This window comes from Bos grunniens, chromosome 28 (genome assembly GCF_055505025.1).
Source record: "Bos grunniens cultivar Pamir isolate PY7600 chromosome 28, Bosgru_T2T1.0, whole genome shotgun sequence".
In the NCBI taxonomy this organism is placed as follows: domain Eukaryota; kingdom Metazoa; phylum Chordata; class Mammalia; order Artiodactyla; family Bovidae; genus Bos; species Bos grunniens.
Window position 1 is genome coordinate 28,603,931 of NC_141192.1, and position 19,770 is coordinate 28,623,700.

The 19,770-nt window shown below is 37.6% G+C and overlaps 1 protein-coding gene across 28 annotated transcripts in view; it reads right to left on the bottom strand.

Moving 5' to 3' along the window:
• Nucleotides 1–19,770, bottom strand: part of CABCOCO1 (ciliary associated calcium binding coiled-coil 1) — a 168,403-nt gene that overhangs the window by 104,840 nt on the left and 43,793 nt on the right. For 18 of the 28 annotated variants that reach the window (XR_015156923.1, XR_015156924.1, XM_086382296.1 and 15 more), the window contains 2 exons: nt 8,543–8,681; nt 1,117–1,189 (listed from right to left, as the gene is read on the bottom strand). Coding sequence is in view for 25 of the 28 variants with exons in the window: in XM_086382296.1 (XP_086238422.1) it covers nt 1,117–1,189; nt 8,543–8,681 (212 nt within the window). In the remaining 3 variants the exon portion in view is untranslated. Of the gene's footprint in view, nt 1–1,116; nt 1,190–8,542; nt 8,682–12,305; nt 12,878–18,997; nt 19,188–19,770 lie in introns of those variants that run through there. The other 10 variants (XR_015156922.1, XM_086382295.1, XM_086382297.1 and 7 more) reach the window with 3 other exon arrangements.

Consider the following 19,770-nt stretch of genomic DNA (forward strand, 5'->3'; position numbering starts at 1 on the left):
AACAGTAGAACAAGTACCCAAATGGAGAGTGAGACACCATGACTCAGGTGTTTAATGAAGTCAGCAATTTATAAACTGCAGAATAACAATACTAGGGAAGACCAAATGGCTGGCACATTGCACCTGCTTCTTAATATTAGGAAAATTATACAGATAATGTAAATATCCCTTTATTCACTTTATGACCATTCCCGTCTCCTATTTTTCTAGTTGAGAATCTAAAGAGCACTTTTTATGGCATCTTTAGAGTTGGATTTGACTGAGCGACTAAGTACAGCACAGCCTTCATAAGATGTTCTCTTATCGTGGATTCATTTCTAGTAATTATGAATATGTGATTATATGTAAGAGTGTTCAAAAATATCTTTAGGTAAACCATTTCTTGTAGAACTGCTATTATATGCACTGTCACTGAATCATGAATTATGTAGTATTAAGAGGCACTACTATGTGCCCTGCATTATACTATATGTTGCATAATAAAACAGCACATTATTCGTGGCTTCAAGGAAATTACAGTTGGATTATGTCAACTATATCAATCCCTGGGAAACAATCAGAAAACCATATAATGTGATGTAAACATACATGCTTGTTGGTGTGCTAAGAGTAGCCAATATTCAGCAGAAAGAGATAAACTGGAATAAAATAATAGAATGTGATTAAAGAGTTTCTCTAAACCCTTCCTTTGAGATGCGATGTAATTAAGGAAGGTTTGCTTCATTGAGAAAGTGGGATTTGAATTAGGCCTTAAACAATGAGTACACTGAAAATAAATGTGAAATTAGAAGAGCTTTAACTGAATTAATTTATCTCACTTTTCCTGATTTTATTTGTATGAAGACACACATACTCTATCCAACTGAGCTTTGTCAAATAATCTATAAATACATAAAGTATATGTGATTAACAATGCTTTTAATGCCAAAAGACAGCTTATTTTCTTAATCCAAAGCTCACTTTGTGTAATTATTCTTTTTGCAAACTACTAGTTGGTTATATTAACACTTGAGTAATCTTGACAAGAAGTTGCTTTAAGCAGTTAAAGATCCAGATGCTGATCAGCATGCATTAAGTGATTCAGCTTAATTGGTTCCATCTAGATAAATTACTTACCTCAGTTCCTATCACAATTTCTTCCCTGGCAGAGAAGAACAGAAACTCATACAGCTTGTAGTGTTGAAATAAGCTGAAACACAAAATAAATGTGGAAAATTGATAAATTTATTTCAGGGAAAAAAGCAAATATATAAGAATATTTAATATAGGAAAGTTGTCTGCATTGACCAAGCTAAAGACATTAAACACTAATATGGTATCAGTCACCTCCACTACTTCAAAATATGTTGCCCAGAAATGCTAAGAAATTTAAAGGCTTATTTTCTGATACAATGACAATATAACACAGTTAGTATCAGTAAACTAATCTGTGATGAATGGATAGGTTTGGGGTAGATTTCATCTTGACTTTTCTTGGCTCATGACCAAATAATGCAATATACCTAAACACCAACCTTCATATTCTTTTTCATGTTTTGTTCCAAACTGGAATCAATTTCCTCTCATATGAATGGCACTGAATTCTAGGCTACTTCCATATCAATTATACCTCTCATGTTCTCAAACTGTTTCAAGATTAATCTCTAATAACACCTGAAAAATGATGTAATGTTAACTGAACTACTGTTTAGAAGATGTCTGATTTTCTTAAAGAATATTTGATTACACATCAAAGGCAGGAATTAACTTAAGAAAGATAATCTCTTTAGATCCTACCCTAAAGACTAGGTGGTCAGTGTATAAAACCTATAAAGAAATAAAAAATAGGAGTTTCTTAAAATATATGTATTTCTAGTAAGGTTAAAGATCTCAGCAATGTGTTACTGAGAGTTAAAAATTTACTGAAAGGTTGACTTCTAATATCCTGTTTGTGATAATATTTGAATTTTTCTAATTCTCTTCCTGCTGGTTGGGAAAATTAATAGACTCATAATACAGTGAAATGCCGAAGAACAAAAAATTGTCTTAGCGGTTTCTCTTTCACTCTGGTGCCTTTTGCTATTTAAGAAAATTGATTTTAATATAACTGAGAAATTAACATTTGCAAAATGTAGCTACAGAGCATGTATAATAATGGCTTCTGAATGCTGTAATGGATCAAAGTTTCAATTCATTTGAAATCAATGAAGAAATCCTCAGGCAGCTGGGTCTCTCTTGAGTTATATTAGCAGTTGATCTTACTACTAACACAATCCATTAAAAAGTGATGTGTGTGCAGATCAGTCATGTTTTTTTTTTTTTTTTTTACTACATTCAAATTAGTCATCAACATTCAGAAACTAACTTAGATTTTGACATTACTTTGATTTGTTGGCTAGAAAATACATTAAGATTAGTGACATTTGATGATTCAATGAAGCAAAATACATTAAAATCCACCTTCCCTTACGTTGGTTACCTAGAGAAACCTTTAAGATTAAAACTATTACATTGTCAATAACTGACTCTGAGTAGAAAAATAAGACTGTAGAGTATTTTGGAAAGAGCTTGGCTTCTTTTCAGTTAACTGATATAAAACTTTACTTTCTCCCATTCTGAAGGCTGTCTTTTCACCTTGCTAATAGTTTCCTTTGATGTGCAGAAGCTTTTAAGTTTAATTAGGTCCCATTTGTTTATTTTTGCTTTTATTTCCAATATTCTGGGAGGTGGGTCATAGAGGATCCTGCTGTGATGTATGTCAGAGAGTGTTTTGCCTATGTTCTCCTCTAGGAGTTTTATAGTTTCTGGTCTTATGTTGAGATCTTTAATCCATTTTGAGTTTATTTTTGTATATGGTGTTAGAAAGTGTTCTAGTTTCATTCTTTTACAAGTGGTTGACCAGATTTCCCAGCACCACTTGTTAAAGAGATTGTCTTTAATCCACTGTATATTCTTGCCTCCTTTGTCAAAGATAAGGTGTCCATACGTGCGTGGATTTATCTCTGGGCTTTCTATTTTGTTCCATTGATCTATATTTCTGTCTTTGTGCCAGTACCATACTGTCTTGATAACTGTGGCTTTGTAGTAGAGCCTGAAGTCAGGTAGGTTGATTCCTCCAGTTCCATTTTTCTTTCTCAAGATCGCTTTGGCTATTCGAGGTTTTTTGTATTTCCATACAAATTGTGAAATTATTTGTTCTAGCTCTGTGAAGAATACTGTTGGTAGCTTGATAGGGATTGCATTGAATCTATAAATTGCTTTGGGTAGTATACTCATTTTCACTATATTGATTCTTCCAATCCATGAACATGGTATATTTCTCCATCTATTAGTGTCCTCTTTGATTTCTTTCACCAGTGTTTTATAGTTTTCTATATATAGGTCTTTAGTTTCTTTAGGTAGATATATTCCTAAGTATTTTATTCTTTTTGTTGCAATGGTGAATGGAATTGTTTTCTTAATTTCTCTTTCTGTTTTCTCAATATTAGTGTATAGGAATGCAAGGGATTTCTGTGTGTTGATTTTATATCCTGCAACTTTACTATAATCATTGATTAGTTCTAGTAATTTTCTGGTGGAGTCTTCAGGGTTTTCTATGTAGAGGATCATGTCATCTGCAAATAGTGAGAGTTTTACTTCTTCTTTTCCAACTTGGATTCCTTTTATTTCTTTTTCTGCTCTGATTGCTGTGGCCAAAACTTCCAAAACTATGTTGAATAGTAATGGTGAAAGTGGGCACCCTTAGCAAATGAAGCAACCGACAAACAACTAATCTCAAAAATATACAAGCAACTCCTACAGCTCAACTCCAGAAAAATAAATGACCCAATCAAAAAATGGGCCAAAGATCTAAATAGACATTTCTCCAAAGAAGACATACAGATGGCTAACAAACACATGAAAAGATGCTCAACATCACTCATTATCAGAGAAATGCAAATCAAAACCACTATGAGGTACCATTTCACACCAGTCAGAATGGCTGCGATCCAAAAGTCTACAAATAATAAATGCTGGGAGGGTGTGGAGAAAAGGGAACCCTCTTACACTGTTGGTGGGAATGCAAACTAGTACAGCCACTATGGAGAACAGTGTGGAGATTCCTTAAAAAACTGGAAATAGAACTGCCTTATGATCCAGCAATCCCACTGCTGGGCATACACACTGAGGAAACCAGAAGGGAAAGAGACACGTGTACCCCAATGTTCATTGCAGCACTGTTTATAATAGCCAGGACATGGAAGCAACCTAGATGTCCATCAGCAGATGAATGGATAAGAAAGCTGTGGTACATATACACAATGGAGTGTTACTCAGCCATTAAAAAGAATACATTTGAATCAGTTCTAATGAGGTGGATGAAACTGGAGCCTATTATACAGAGTGAAGTAAGCCAGAAGGAAAAACACCAATACAGTATACTAACACATATATATGGAATTTAGAAAGATGGTAACGATAACCCTGTATACAAGACAGCAAAAGAGACACTGATGTATAGAACAGTCTTATGGACTCTGTGGGAGAGGGAGAGGGTGGGAAGATTTGGGAGAATGGCATTGAAACATGTGAAATGTCATGTATGAAACGAGATGCCAGTCCAGGTTCAGTGCATGATGCTGGATGCTTGGGGCTGGTGCGCTGGGACGGCCCAGGGGGATGGTATGGGGAGGGGGGAGGGAGGAGGGTTCAGGATGGGGAGCACGTGTATTTTAAGAATCAAAAAGATAAAAAAAGAAAAAAAAGAAAAAAATATATAAAAAAAATAAATAAAAAATAAATAAATAAATAAAATAAAATAAGAGAATTAGGAGGATTAAAAAAAAAAAACAAAAACTTTACTTTCCCTATCTTGTGTCACTCAATGAAGTCAATTCATAAATCTTCCTTCCTGCAATTTCATAATCTTTCCACTTTATTCTCCTTATTGCATATAGTTCTTAGATTAGTATTAGTTGCTCAGCTGTGTCCAACTGTTTGTGACCCCATGGACTGCAGCCCACTGGGCTCCCCGTCCATGGAATTCTCCAGGCAAGAATACTGGAGTGGGTTGCCATTCCCTTCTCTAGGGGATCTCCCAGGGATCAAACTTGGGTCTCCCTCATTACAAGCAGATTCTTTACTACCTGAACCACCAGGGAAGTCATTATTAGATTATCCCATACTAAAAAAGAAATTCACTTCTTACAATGAATATAAAACGCATGACTTGGATGCAGTGGTCAAAGAGGCAAAGTTGGGCAAGGTCAGGATTATAGTGAGACAGGCAAGGAGAGGGGCCACCTAAGGGAGGCACTTACTCAGTTGCTGGTCAAGTCACCCCCAGTGCCTTGATCTGGTCCCCACCACAGCTGGGGTTCTCTCACTTTACCAGGGAGACTTATATGGGAACAAAGTATCACTTCTGAAATGGGAATGTGTTTTTTACCTCTACCGTTGAACTTCCAGTTGACTCAAATCCCTAGATTATTTTGCCAAACATCTGTCTTGGTCTTAAATCAAAAGGAGAGGACTCAGAATGAAAATGGGTCAAGATACCTGGCTCCACACCAGGAAGTGCACGTGTGCAAACAGGGACAGTGCTGCTTTTCTTATATTGGGTATAAGTTTGTGCACATTACCTTCACCTGATTTCCACAGAAGACATAGAATATACAATGACAGAAGTGTCCTTGAAGCCGATGGATATCTAAATGATGTCTTATGTTAAAAAGCTACGTATATATTACTCAGATTACTCAGTACTCATAGCAATGTTGGGAAGGAATTTTGGTATTTATTTTTTAGTTCGTAAACACTTTATACTGATAGAGTATATGGTGTAGACTTATTAAGAGCATCAAATGAAATTTCAATTTTATTGTCAGTTAAGTTTCATGTGCAATAAGTCATGTTATAAAAAGCACTCTCCCAAAATTGACTAGGGCTATCGCTGGTTGATTAAACTTAATTATCAGGCTAAAATGAAACATGGTTATATTTTTGATACATGAGTTAGCTTCATATTTAGAAAATTTCTCTGTAGTCATTAAAATGGTAACTCTTATATGATTTAACTGCCATTAAACTAATATTTGTGGATCTATGTGACACTGTGAACAAGTGTTGTAGTAAAGCACATTTCTCTTTACATAATGTCAGTATCAATTCCAGATATCCTACTTACCAACTGATATTTTATTCTATGTGACATAGACACTTAAAACATATAATTTCTTTGAAATCACGACATAAAGATTTAATAGCATCAAAACTAGTTCTGGAACTTCCTTAGTGGAGTGGTGGATAAGAATCTACCTGCTTATGCAGGGGATACGGGTTCAATCCCTTGTTTGGGAAGATTCCACATGCCACAGACCAACTAAATCCATGAACTACAACTACTGAGCCTGTGCTCTAGAGCCCATGAGCTGCACCTACCAGGTCGCACATTGCTACTACTGTATCCTGCATGCTCTAGGGCCTGTGAGACGCAACCACTGGGCCTGTGTGCTACAATTACTGAAGCCTGCGCACCCTAGATTCTGTGCTCCACAAGAGAAGCCACTGCAGTGAGAAGCCTGTGCACTGCACCAATGAGTAGGCCCTGCTTGCTGCATAGCCCCCACTCACTGCAACTGGAGAAACCCTGTGCAAAGCAAAGAAGACCCAGTGCAGTCAAAAAGTAAGTAAATTATTTTTTTTAAAAAGAAAAACTAGTTCTGATTTACTTTATTTGACTAAACTTCCAATTTTGGGGGGTGGGGTGGGGAGAGGTAAGATTTTTTACCTTTTACAAAATTTTACTTTTTTACTTTTTACAAAATTACTAGGTAATTTTGGTTTGTGAAGTTACCTTGGTTAGGATCTAAAGGTGACTAATACTGATACCTCTCCTCACTTAACCATTTTCTGAATGTAAATAAAATGAAAAGAAACATGTTGATGAATGTTCGTCTGGAGAGATGAGATGAAGAAGAAAAGAGCTGCCATCTTTCACTATCTAGAAGGTGCTTGGGTTTTGCTGTTGTGATTAATTATCCATCCTTGTGCCCAAAGTAAAACTCTTAGGCTGAGAGTTCAGCTGAAAAATGTGCAAGAGAGACCTAGAAGGCTCAAATAGAGAGAGAAAGGAAAGAAGAATGGTCTAAACTCCCCTCCCTAGTGATCTCCAAAGTCTGATGGGAAGAAGGATCCTGGGCAACAGGTTTTCCTTTTCCTTTCCTTTCCTTCTCCTATTCCTGTTTCCTTTCCAATTCTGGGTTTCCATTCCCTTCTCTCTCCCCACATAGGATCTCCCTTTAATCTGGTTGATAGGAAGACTACTGTGGTTCTCAGTGCAACACACATTAGGAGGTTATGTTATTACATTAAGAAATCATATTATTATTATATATCAAATGTTATTACATAAAAATACATCATACACCATTATTAATGCATGCCAGAAACCAGTATATAAACCTTATCATATTAAACACATTAATTTTTAAAAAAACTTTCAGACTACAACCAGGATCCTTGCCAAGCAAATTACGAGCACGTCTAGACCATCATGTAGCACCATTTATTTTAGAATTTTTAAAGTTGAAAAGTACTGCAGTATATAGTAATGGAGGAACAAAGATATTCTGCAGAAACTTTTAGTTAGGCAAAAGAAAGATTTTTTTTTTCCAACTATTGTTTAAATATTTGCTAACTTTAAAAACATCCCTTGAGAGAGATGCATGACTCTCATGTAGATCTTGTGACAGAGCATATAAAAAGACAGATTTCTTAGTTCAACAATGAAGAATCACTGTAATAAAAATACTTTTCCTCCAACCCTCATCATTTTCAAAGCAAAGAGAAAGACTTAATGAGTTTAATTGGTCAATACTACAAAATATTTCAGGGCATATAATAAATCTGAGGAAATACATACATAAATCTCTTCAATTTCTAATACAAACTATTTAAATAAATGTTTAAGTGGAAATAAATTTTACTCTATAAAATGTAAAATTTTAATGTCAAGATCAACTACCTAAAGAATCCATTGTGATCAAATCTGAATAATCTGAAAAAATCACTTTATTAATAAGAACAGTAGTACTTAGTGATTCAGAGAAAAAATTCTTAGACAAGAATTATATCCCAATGATATTATACTTATCAAACACAAAGATTTTTTAAATTCGCAAAGTTAACCAAAATGTTCAATGTCCTGGATCTACTGGATGGATGATTTGACTATTATCTAATTATTGGTTGGGTTAATTACTGTATCGCTTCCCTGATAGTTCAGTTGGTAAAGAATTTGCCTGCAATGCAGGAGACCTGGGTTTGATCCCTGGGTTGCAAAGATTCCCTGGAGAAGGGAAAGGCTACCCACTCCAGTATTCTGGCCTGGAGAATTCCATGGACTGTGTAGTCCATGGGGTCACAGAGAGTCAGACATGAAGAGTGACTTTCACTTCACTTCACTTAATTACTGTATAAATTTTGTAAATGTATAACTTAGTTAAAAATTCAGTTTCTATTTAATAGACCTTTCTAGAAAACCTGAAATAAAAAACTAAATGCTACTGAATAAAGTCCCTACCTGATTTTCAAGTAATCAACAATAGCACTGGCTTGTTTCACATCAAAGATATTCCATTTTTCATTTTTGTGTGATGGTCCTATTTCAGCCATAACTTCTCCAAGCCATTTTATGCTATCTTCTAAGGACATATGCAGTGCTGAAAAAAAAATCCACAGAAGTCTTAAGCATTATTTTTATGGATGTTTTGCCAACAAAATAACCAAAGATGTCCTTAATGTGTAAAAATTTCAGTACTTGTGAGGACAAACGGTAATACTACTGTTGTTTGTTTATGCTAATAATTACATTTTATGTAAAAGAACAGCAGGTGACAAACCGAACAATAGTAAATTACCATAAACACTATTCAAATGTCTAAAGAGTTTGTTTCCATTTTAAGATGGGAAAAAACCCTCAAAAAATTACTTTAGAATGGAAAGGAAAATCTTTTTATGATCTTAGATCAAGAGTATAGATGGAAATGACCCAAAGGTTGGTTAGATTAGCTGGTAAGGAAGGCCTACATGGTAGACTTGGCCATGGTAGACAGCAAAACCAAACCCAGAGCTGAAAATGTAAATGAACAGAGTTAGAGTTGACTAATACTCAGTTTTAGCTGATTGTTACCATGTGGGAATTTGGGCCTGAAGAGTTTCAAAGACACCAGGAATATGGATTTTTATGTAAAACATCAAGACTTTTCATTTTTCTTTTCCAAGCTACAGACATATATATGCTGTTTCTCAAACGTATGCCTGATGGTGGTGGTGAGAGCCAGATGACAGTGCAAAAAGAGTGACACTGGCACCACTTTAGTCAATTATTTCACTATTACAAGCAAACAACCAACAAAGTAAAACTATTTCCTAAGGCATTCAGTTGAAAAAGAAGTAGGTAAGTGTCAAAAGCATGAGACTTAAACTTTTACAATGTGTATATTACAAATATTAACTTTCATCTTTTCATATTTTTACTTGTGGCAGGCAAATACAAAATACACATACACAGACTGTCATGGCTCCCTGCGTGCTGAGGATGAATCCAGGTAACTGGAGTGTCTCGGTTGTCCTTTGCTGATAAGTGAAGGGTGTATGGACATGACACCAAAGAGCATGAAGCTGGAGATTTGAAAGGCCGTCTATGGGGTCGCACAGAGTCGGACACGACTGAAGTGACAGCAGCAGCAGCACAGAGGAGGTTGGATTGCTTGCTTGGGGAAGGCACTTGTCAGCTGGGGGCCTAGATGAGGGACTAGGAGAGAACTGTGCTGAACAATGTGAACCTCATCCTCCCAAGCCCAACCAAACCATTAATAAAGTTTCCATGTCTTGTTAATGGGGTGTGTGGATTTTTCAGGGAGGTAGAAGGGGAGAGTGCTGGAAGTTATGAGAATATAGGCTGATTGTTGGACCCATTTATTTTTGAGTTACACAGCAACTTTTCCTGGGATGTAAGTGCTAGGTCCCCAAATTACTAATAAAATGACAGTAATTTAAAAATTTGGGAGACACTATAAACACCAGCTTGTAATTTGTTAAGTCTAGATTCTATGTGTAGGAATTAGAAAAGCATACAACTACATAACAATTAAAATCTAGTTTAATGAATGACAATTAGTCTAATTCTCATAGCCTCCTTACAGATACTCTGTCAGAGATATAGAATTATTGCTAGATAACTAGGTTTTCCTATATCATTTTAAGTGGAGCTCAATTATTATTGAATTATTTCTTTTTTCATGACAAACTTCTTTTGAAAATAGTGAGAGCAATTTCAGAAATGAAAAATCTGTTGGATAAGATTACCTAAGAAATGAATGGACTAAAATCTGAATCATTTTATTAATAAAATGATATTAATTAGAGATGCAGAGAAAAATTTAGATGATTATAATTCTAGATGTAATTATACTTTCAGGCACAAAAATAAATTTATACGGCTATTTCCTTATGTTAAAATATAACTGACTCTTTAAAACTATTTTTATGTCTAATGTCTTTCAATAGGAAATGCCTTTTAAAATATGAAAGTTACTTATCTAACTGAAATGTTTGCTCCTTAAAAAATCACTTTTAGTGATGTGATTAAAATATAAAAGATTAAACCAATTAAATAGTAAAAGCTGTTAGAAATAAAATTTATCCTTGAAAATTTAGGGGAGTCAAAAAACAAAATATAATTAGTTGGAAGATTTAGATTGGTACCTCATAACTGCCATTTACTAGCGAGGTGATCTGAGTTTCATTTGCTTATCTGTAAATGAGAATAATATCAATTTTCAAACTAATAGTGCTGCTGTGAAGATCGAATAAGGAATGCATGGGAAACTCTTGGTAAACTGAAAACATACATATTATATGTCTATTCCAATACCAAAGAAAGGCAATGCCAAAGAATGCTCAAACTACCGCACAATTGCACTCATCTCACACACTAGTAAAGTAATGCTCAAAATTCTCCAAGCCAGGCTTCAGCAATATGTGAACTGTGAAATTCCAGATGTTCAAGCTGGTTTTAGAAAAGGCAGAGGAACAAGAGATCAAATTGCCAACATCTGCTGGATCATCAAAAAAGCAAGAGAGTTCCAGAAAAACATCTATTTCTGCTTTATTGACTATGCCAAAGCCTTTGACTGTGTGGATCACAATAAACTGTGGGAAATTCTGAAAGAGATGGGAATATCAGAGCATCTGACCTGTCTTTTGAGAAACCTGTATGGAGGTCAAGAAGCAACAGTTAGAATTGGACATGGAACAACACACTGGTTCCAAATAGGAAAAGGAGTACGTCAAGGCTGTATATTGTCACCCTGCTTATTTAACTTATACGCAGAGTACGTCAGAAATGCTGGGTTGGAAGAAGCACAAGCTGGAATCAAGATTGCCAGGAGAAATATCAATAACCTCAGATATGCAGATGACACCACCCTTATGGCAGAAAGTAAAGAGGAACTAAAAAGCCTCTTGATCAAAGTGAAGGGGGAGAGTGAAAAAGTCGGCTTAAAGCTCAACATTCAGAAAACGAAGATCATGGCATCTGGTCCCATCACTTCATGGGAAATAGATGGGGAAACAGTGGCTGACTTTGTTTTTTTGGGCTCCAAAATCACTGCAGATGGTGCCTGTAGCCATGAAATTAAAAGACGCTTACTCCTTGGAAGGAAAGTTATGACCAACCTAGATAGCATATTCAAAAGCAGAGACATTACTTTGCCAACAAGGGTCCGTCTAGTCAAGGGTCTGACCACAAGTCTAGTCCAGTGGTCATGTATGGATGTGAGAGTTGAACTGTGAAGAAAGCTGAGTGCCAAAGCATTGATGCTTTTGAACTGTGGTGTTGGAGAAGACTCCTGAGAGTCCCTTGGACTGCAAGGAGATCCAACCAGTCCATCCTAAAGGAGATCAGTCCTGGGTGTTCATTGGAAGGACTGAGGCTGAAACTCCAATACTTTGGCCACCTCATGTGAAGAGTTGACTCATTGGAAAAGACCCTGATGCTGGGAGGGAATGGCGTCAGGAGGAGAAGGGGACGACAGAGGATGAGATGGCTGGATGGCATCACTGACATGATGGATATGGGTTTGGGTAGACTCTGGGAGTTGGTGATGACAGGGAGGCCTGGCATGCTGCGATTCATGGGGTCGCAGAGTCAGATATGACTGAGCGACTGAACTGAACTGATAGCGCTTTCTAGAATTCAACCCAAAACCAGGCACATTTGAGGTAGTCAGGAAGATGGGCTTTCACTTGCTGGAGTTCAGATGTGGCATCTCTTAATCTCATTTATTTTTATAATTTTTAAAATAAGGAGAATAATATTAATAGAACTATATCATAAGATTGTGGATGAATTAAGTGACAGTATTTGGAAAGCAAATGGCACCGTGAGTGACACAAGTTAATTCTATGAAATATTTACTAATATTATTCCTATTTGGAAGAAAAACAATTCAACTTAATAGAACTAAGAAGTGTTCTATGATTATTTAATAAATTCATGTTATATAGAGGAGAATTAATCTTGGCCCATTGACCTTGACAGAGGCCAAATATCCAGACTGTCTGTCTACATCCAATGCTTGGTCAGGTTCTGGAAAAATTAGACCTCAATATGTATATTATTGGAGAAGGAAATGGCAACCCACTCCAGTACTCTTGCCTGGAAAATTCCATGGATGGAGGAGCCTGGTGGGCTACAGTCCATAGGGTCACAAAGAGTTGGACACGACTGAGTGACTTCATGACTTCACGAAAGATAATTGTACAAATCTTATGTTCCATAGTCCTTTATTTTGATCTAATTTGACTCCAGGTGGGTTGTCTGCAGAATGTCTCATAGATAATGCAGCAAAATCTGAGACAAGGGACAGGTTAGAAGTGAGTCAGTATAAAATGCAGTTTCCACACTAGAATTTTATTAGTAACCATCAACCATGCTACAGTTCAGAGCAGATTGCTCTTCAGTGCTTTTTCTATGAAGACGTTGCAGAATGGGATGGGAGTGCTCACTATGCACTCAGGACTCTACCACGTTTTAGTTTAAGTATAAACATACTTTACCTATTTCCCTGGCATACCTGGCTACGATTACATTCTGTCCTGATGGTAGTTAGAACCTTTTCAGGTTGAAAGGTTTGAGGGGATTTTCTGTTTTTATCAGAAGGTAAAAACTAGATCCCTTGCTTTTTTTCTGGTTAGCCTTTACACATGTACTTTCACTCTCTCATAGTTTATGAGTACTTGAATGGATCCTGTTCAAGTTTTAAAAATTCATTTTTGGACTGACATTAGCAATATAAAGTTTCACATCAAAGAAATATTTGTGATGCAGTTGGAAGTTATGGAAAAAGTTTAAAATGGAAATCTCTTGTCAAATTTGGAATGTGAGATTCATGAAATTTTTCTACTTTCCTTTACTGTTTCTAGTTTATAAATTCTTAGCTCACAGGCTGCAAAGCTTAAGACTATTCATGTCATATACTTCTTTTTACAATTAAATTCATAAGTGGTACATTCACATGGTTCAAAAAATATATGTCAAGGTGTACTGTAAGAAGACTTACGCCAATCCTGTTGTCCATATGTCTAGTTCCTATACCCTTTGCACATAAAATTTTGATTATTAGTTTTTTCTACATCATTTTAGCACTTCTTTGTATATATAACAAATAAAAACATATAAAGACTTATTCTTCTCTCTTTTTTAAACAAAAGAATACAACTCTGCACTTTGCTTGACTCAGTAACAACATATGATATCTAGAAAGCTTCCTCATTCTTTCTTTTTTTACAGCTGCATGGTATCATGATTTAGGGATAGGGTAATCCCTACATATAAATTTGTTTTTTCGGAGTAGTTTTAGATTTACAGAAAAGTTGCAAGAATATCACAAAGAGTTCCCATATAGCTTATACACAATTTCCCCCATTGTTAACATTGCTATGGTGCATTTGGCACAACTAATGAGCAAATATTATATTATTATTCAAGTTCACTCTTTGGATTTCTTTAGTTTTTATTAAAGTCTTTTTTGTTCTGTCCCAGGATTCCCTCCAAACACATTACATTTACTCATCTCATCTTCTGAGATTGCATAATTTTTCAGACGTTCCTTGTTGTTAAAGGCTTTTACAGTTTCAAGAAATACTGATCAGGTATTTTGTAGTGTATACTTAAATTTGGTATAAATTTGATACTTCTGTCATGATTAGATAAGGAATAAAGGTTTTGGGGAGGAAGACTACAGAGCCATTTTCTTCACACTATATCAAGTGGTAAAGAATCTGTCTACAAATGCAGATGTAGGAAACGCGGGTTTGATCCCTGGGTCAGGTAGATTCCTAGGAAGAGGAAATGGCAAACCACTCCAGTATTCTTGGCTGGAGAATCCCATGGAGAGGGGAGCGAGGTGAGCTACCATCCACAGGGTTGCAAGGAATTGGACATGAGTGACTAAGCAAGCACACACCGTACTATGCGTGCTTTTGCCACCCACATCACTTTGCTATTTAACATGGCTCATCACTAATAGTGCTACTATTTGGACCTGCTGAGGTTGTATCTATCAGGCTTCCCTATATAAAGTTACTATTTTCCCTCCTTTCCATACTGTCCTCTTTGAAATGAGGTGTGCAGCACATTCTTAAGAAATGGGAAAAGGTGTTCAACTTCTTGAGGATGCAGTGATGTGCTTAGTTGCTCTGTCCTTTCTGTGACTTTGCAACCTCATGGACTGTAACCCGCCAGACTCCTCTGTCCATGGGGATTTTCCAGGCAAGAATCCTGGAATGGGTGGCCATGCCTTCCTCCAGGGGAGGTATCTATAAAAATTACTGGGACTTCCACATGGGAGATTTGTCTATTTTGCCCCAGTTAATTATTTGATGTTGTTCAGTCACGAAGTCATGGCCAACTCTTTGCAACCCCATGAACTGCAGTACAACAGGCTTCTCTGTCCTTCATTATCTTCTGGAGTTTGTTCCAACTCATGTCCATGGAGAAAGTGATGGCATCCAACCATCTCATCCTCTGTCATCCCCTTCTTTTCTTGCCCTCAACCTTTCCCAGCATCAGGGTTTTACCAATGAGTCAGCTCTTCCCATCAGGTGGACAAACTATTGGAGCTTCAGCATCAGTCCTTCCAATGAATATTCATGACTTATTTCCTTTAGGATTGACTGCTTTGATCTCCTTGTTCTCCAAGGACTCTCAAGAGTCTCCTCCAGCACCAATTTTTCGGCACTCAGCCTTCTTTATACTCTTTCATATCCATACACAACAAATGGAAAAACCATAGCTTTAACTATATGGACCTTTGCTTTTTAATATACTGTACAGGTTTGTCATAGCTATTCTTCCAAGGAGCAAGCATCTTTTAATTTCATGGCTGCAGTCACCATCCGCAGTGATTTTGAAGGCCAAGAAAACGAAATCTGACACTGTTTCTACATTTTCCCCATCTATTTGCCGTGAAGTGATGGACAGGATGTCATGATCTTCACTTTCTGAATGCTGAGTTCTAAGCCAGGTTTTCACTCTCCTCTTTCACCTTCATCAAGAGGTTCTTTAGCTGCTCTTTACTTTCTGCCATTAAAAGTGGTATCATCTGCATATCTGAGTTTGTTGATATCTCTCCCTGAAATCTTGATTCCACCTTGGGATTCATCCATCTTGGCATTCCACGTGATGTACTCTGCATCTCAGTTCAGTTCAGTCACTCAGTCATGTCCGACTCTATGTGACCAAATGGACTGCAGCATGCCAGGCTTCCCTGTCCATCACCAACTCCCAGTTGGAGTAAACTCCAACTCCCAGAGTTTACTCAAACTAATGTCCATCGAGTCAGTGATGCAATCCAACCATCTCATCCTGTCATCCTCTTCTCCTCCCGCCTTCAATCTTTCCCAGTATCAGGGTCTTTTCCAATGAGTGAGTTCTTCGCATCAGGTGACCAAAATATTGTAGTTTCAGCTTTAGTATGAGCCTTTGCAATGAATATTCCGGACTGATTCCCTTTAGGATTGACTGGTTGGATATCCTTGCCGTCCAAGGGACTCTCAAGAGCCTTTTCCAACACCACAGTTCAAAAGCATCAATTTTTTGGCACTCAGCTTTCTTTACAGTCCAACTCTCACATCCATACATGACTACTGGAAAAACCAGAGCTTTGACTAGATGGACTTTTGTTGGCAAAGTAATGTCTCTGTTTTTTAATATGCTGTCTAGGTTGGTCATAACTTTTCTCCCAAGGAGTAAGTGTCTTTTAATTTCATGGTTGCAGGCACCATCTGCAGTGATTTTAGAGCCCCCCAAAATAAAGTCTCTCACTGTTTCCCCATCTATTTCCCATGAAGTGATGGTACTAGATGCCATCTTCTTAGTTTTCTGAATGCTGAGCTTTAAGCCAACTTTTTCACTCTCCTCTTTCACTTTAATCAAGAGGCTCTTTAGTTCTTCTTTGGTTTCTGCCATAAGAGATGGGAATACCAGACCATCTGACCTGCCTCTTGAGAAACCTATATGCAGGTCAGGAAGCAACAGTTAGAACTGGACATAGAACAACAGACTGGTTCCAAAGAGGAAAAGGAGTACGGCAAGGCTGTCTATTGTCACCCTGCTTGTTTAACTTATATGCTGAGTACTTCATGAGAAATGCTGGGCTGGAGGAAGCACAAGCTGGAATCAAGATTGCCGGGAGAAATATCAATAACCTCAAGTACGCAGATGACACCACCCTTATGGCAGAAAGTGAAGAGGAACTAAAAAGCCTCTTGATGAAAGTGAAGAGGGAGAGTGAAAAAGTTGGCTTAAAGCTCAACATTCAGAAAATGAAGATCATGGCATCTGGTCCCATCACTTCATGGGAAATAGATGGGGAAACAGTGGAAACATTGGCTGACTTTATTTTTGGGAGCTCCAAAATCACTGCAGATGGTGATTTCAGCCATGAAATTAAAAGACACTTACTCCTTGGAAGGAAAGTTATGACCAACCTAGATAGCATATTCAAAAGCAGAGACATTGTTTTGCCAACAAAGGTCCATCTAGTCAAGGCTATGGTTTTTCCAGTAGTCATGTATGGATGTGAGAGTTGGACTGTGAAGAAAGCTGAGCACCGAAGAATTGATGCTTTTGAACTGTGGTGTTGGAGAAGACTCTTGAGAGTCCCTTGGACTGCAAGGAGATCCAACCAGTCCATCCTAAAGGAGGTCAGTCCTGGGTGTTCATTGGAAGGACTGATGCTAAAGCTGAAACTCCAGTACTTTGGCCACCTCATGCAAAGAGTTGACTCACTGGAAAAGACTCTGATGCTGGGAGGGATTAGGGGCAGGAGAAGGCAACAGCAGAGGATGAGATGGCTGATGCCATCACCGACTCGATGGACGTGAGTTTGAGTAACTCTGGGAGTTGGTGATGGACAGGGAGGCCTGGCGTGCTGCAATTCATGGGGCTGCAAAGAGTCGGACATGACTGAGCGACTGAACTGAACTGAACTGATAAGGGTGGTGTCATCTACATATCTGAGGTTACTGATATTTCTCCTGGCAATCTTGATTCCAGCTTGTGCTTCTTCCAGCCCAGCGTTTCTCATGATGTACTCTGCATATAAGTTAAATAAGCAGGGTGACAATATACAGCCTTGACGTACTCCTTTTCCTATTTGGAACCAGTCTGTTGTTCCATGTCCAGTTCTAACTGTTGCTTCCTGACCTGCATACAGGTTTCTCAAGAGGCAGGTCAGGTGGTCTGGTATTCGCATCTCTTTAAGAATTTTCCATAGATTATTGTGATCCACACAGTAAAAGGCTTTGGCATAGTCAATAAAGCAGAAATAGATGTTTTTCTGGAACTCTCTTGCTTTTTCGATTATCCAACAGATGTTGGCAACTTGATCTCTGGTTCCTCTGCCTTTTCTAAATCCAGCTTGTACATCTGGAAGCTCTTAGTTCAGGTACTGTAGAACCTAGTGAGAAGGATTTTGAGCATAATCTTGCTGGCACATGACATGAGTACAATTGTATGGTAATTTGAACATTCTTTGGCATTGCCTTTCTTTGGGATTGGAATGAAAACTGACCTTTTCCAGTCCTGTGGCCACTGCTTTTTCTAAATTTACTGGCATATTGAGTACAGCACATTAACAGCATCATCTTTTAGGATTTCAAATAGTTCAGCTGGAACTCCATCACCTCCACTAACTTTGTTTGTAGTAATGCTTCCTAAGACCCACTTGACTTCACACTACAGGATGTCTGGCTCTAGTGAGTGATTACACCATCCTGGTTGTCTGGGTCACTAAGAGCTTTTTTGTAGAGTTCCGCTGTGTATTCTTGCCACCTTTTCTTAATCCTTTCTGCTTCTGCTAGGTCCTTGCCATTTTTGTCCTTTATTGTGCCTATCTTTGCATGAAAGATTCCCTTGGTATCTCCAATTTTCTTAAAGAGATCTCTCGTCTTTCCCATTCTGCTTTCTTCCTCTATTTCTTTGCATTGTTGACTTAAGAAGGCTTTCTTATCTCTCCTTGCTGTTCTCTGGAACTCTGCATTCAATTTGGAATATCTTTCCCTTTCTCCTTTGCCTTTTGCTTCTCTTCTTTTCTCAGCTACAAATAAGGAATCCTCAGACAACCACTTTGCTTTATTGTATTTCTTTTGGTTTTGCATTGCATTGTTTTTGGTTACCACCTCTGGTACAACGTTATGAACCTCCGTTCATAGTTCTTCAGTGACTCTCTATCAGATGTAGTCCTTTGTTTCTATTTGTCACTTCCACTGTATAATCATAAGGGATTCATTTAGGTCCTACCCGAATGGCCTAGTGGTTTTCCCTATTTTCTTCAATTTAAGCCTGAATTTTGCAATAAGGAGCTGATTATCTAGAAACAGTCAGCTCCAGATCTTGTTTTTGCTGACTGTATAGAGGTTTTCTGTCTTAGGATGCATAGAATGTAGTCAATCTGATTTCAGTACTTACCATCTGGTGATGTCCATGTGTAGAGTTGTCTCTTGTGTTGTTGGAAGAGTACTGTGCTGTGCTGTGCTGTGAACAGTACGTTCTCTTGGCAAAACTGTCAGCCTCTGCCCTGATTCATTTTGTACTACAAGGCCAAACTTGCCTGTTATTCCAGGTAACTCCTGATTTCCTACTTTTGTATTCCAGTCCCCTGTGATGAAAAGGACATCTTTTGTGTGTGTTAGATCTAGGAGGTCTTGTAGGTCTTCATAAATAACAGTTCAAAAAAAAAAATAAATAAACAACAGTTCAACTTCAGCATTACTGGTTGCACCACAGATTTGGATTACTGTGATGTTGAATGGTTTGCCTTAGAAACGAACTGAGATCATCCTGCCATTTTTGAGATTGCACCCAAGTACTGTATTTTAAACTCTTTTGTTGACTATGAGGCCTATTCCATCCTTTCTAAGGAATTCTTGCCCACAGTAGTAGATATGGTCATCTGAATTAAATTTGCCTATCCCATCCGTTTTCATTCACTGATTCCTAAAAGGTCCATGTTCACTCTTGCCATCTCCTGTTTGACCACATCCAATTTACGTTGATTCATGGATTTAACATTCCAGGTTCCTATGCAATATTTTTCTTTACAGCACTGGATTTCACTTTTACCCCCAGATATAAACACTACTGGGCATCCTTTTGGCTATGGCCCAGCCTCTTCATTCTTTCTGTAGCTATTTCTCTGCTCTTCCCCAGTAGTATACTGGACACCTACCAACCTGGGAGGT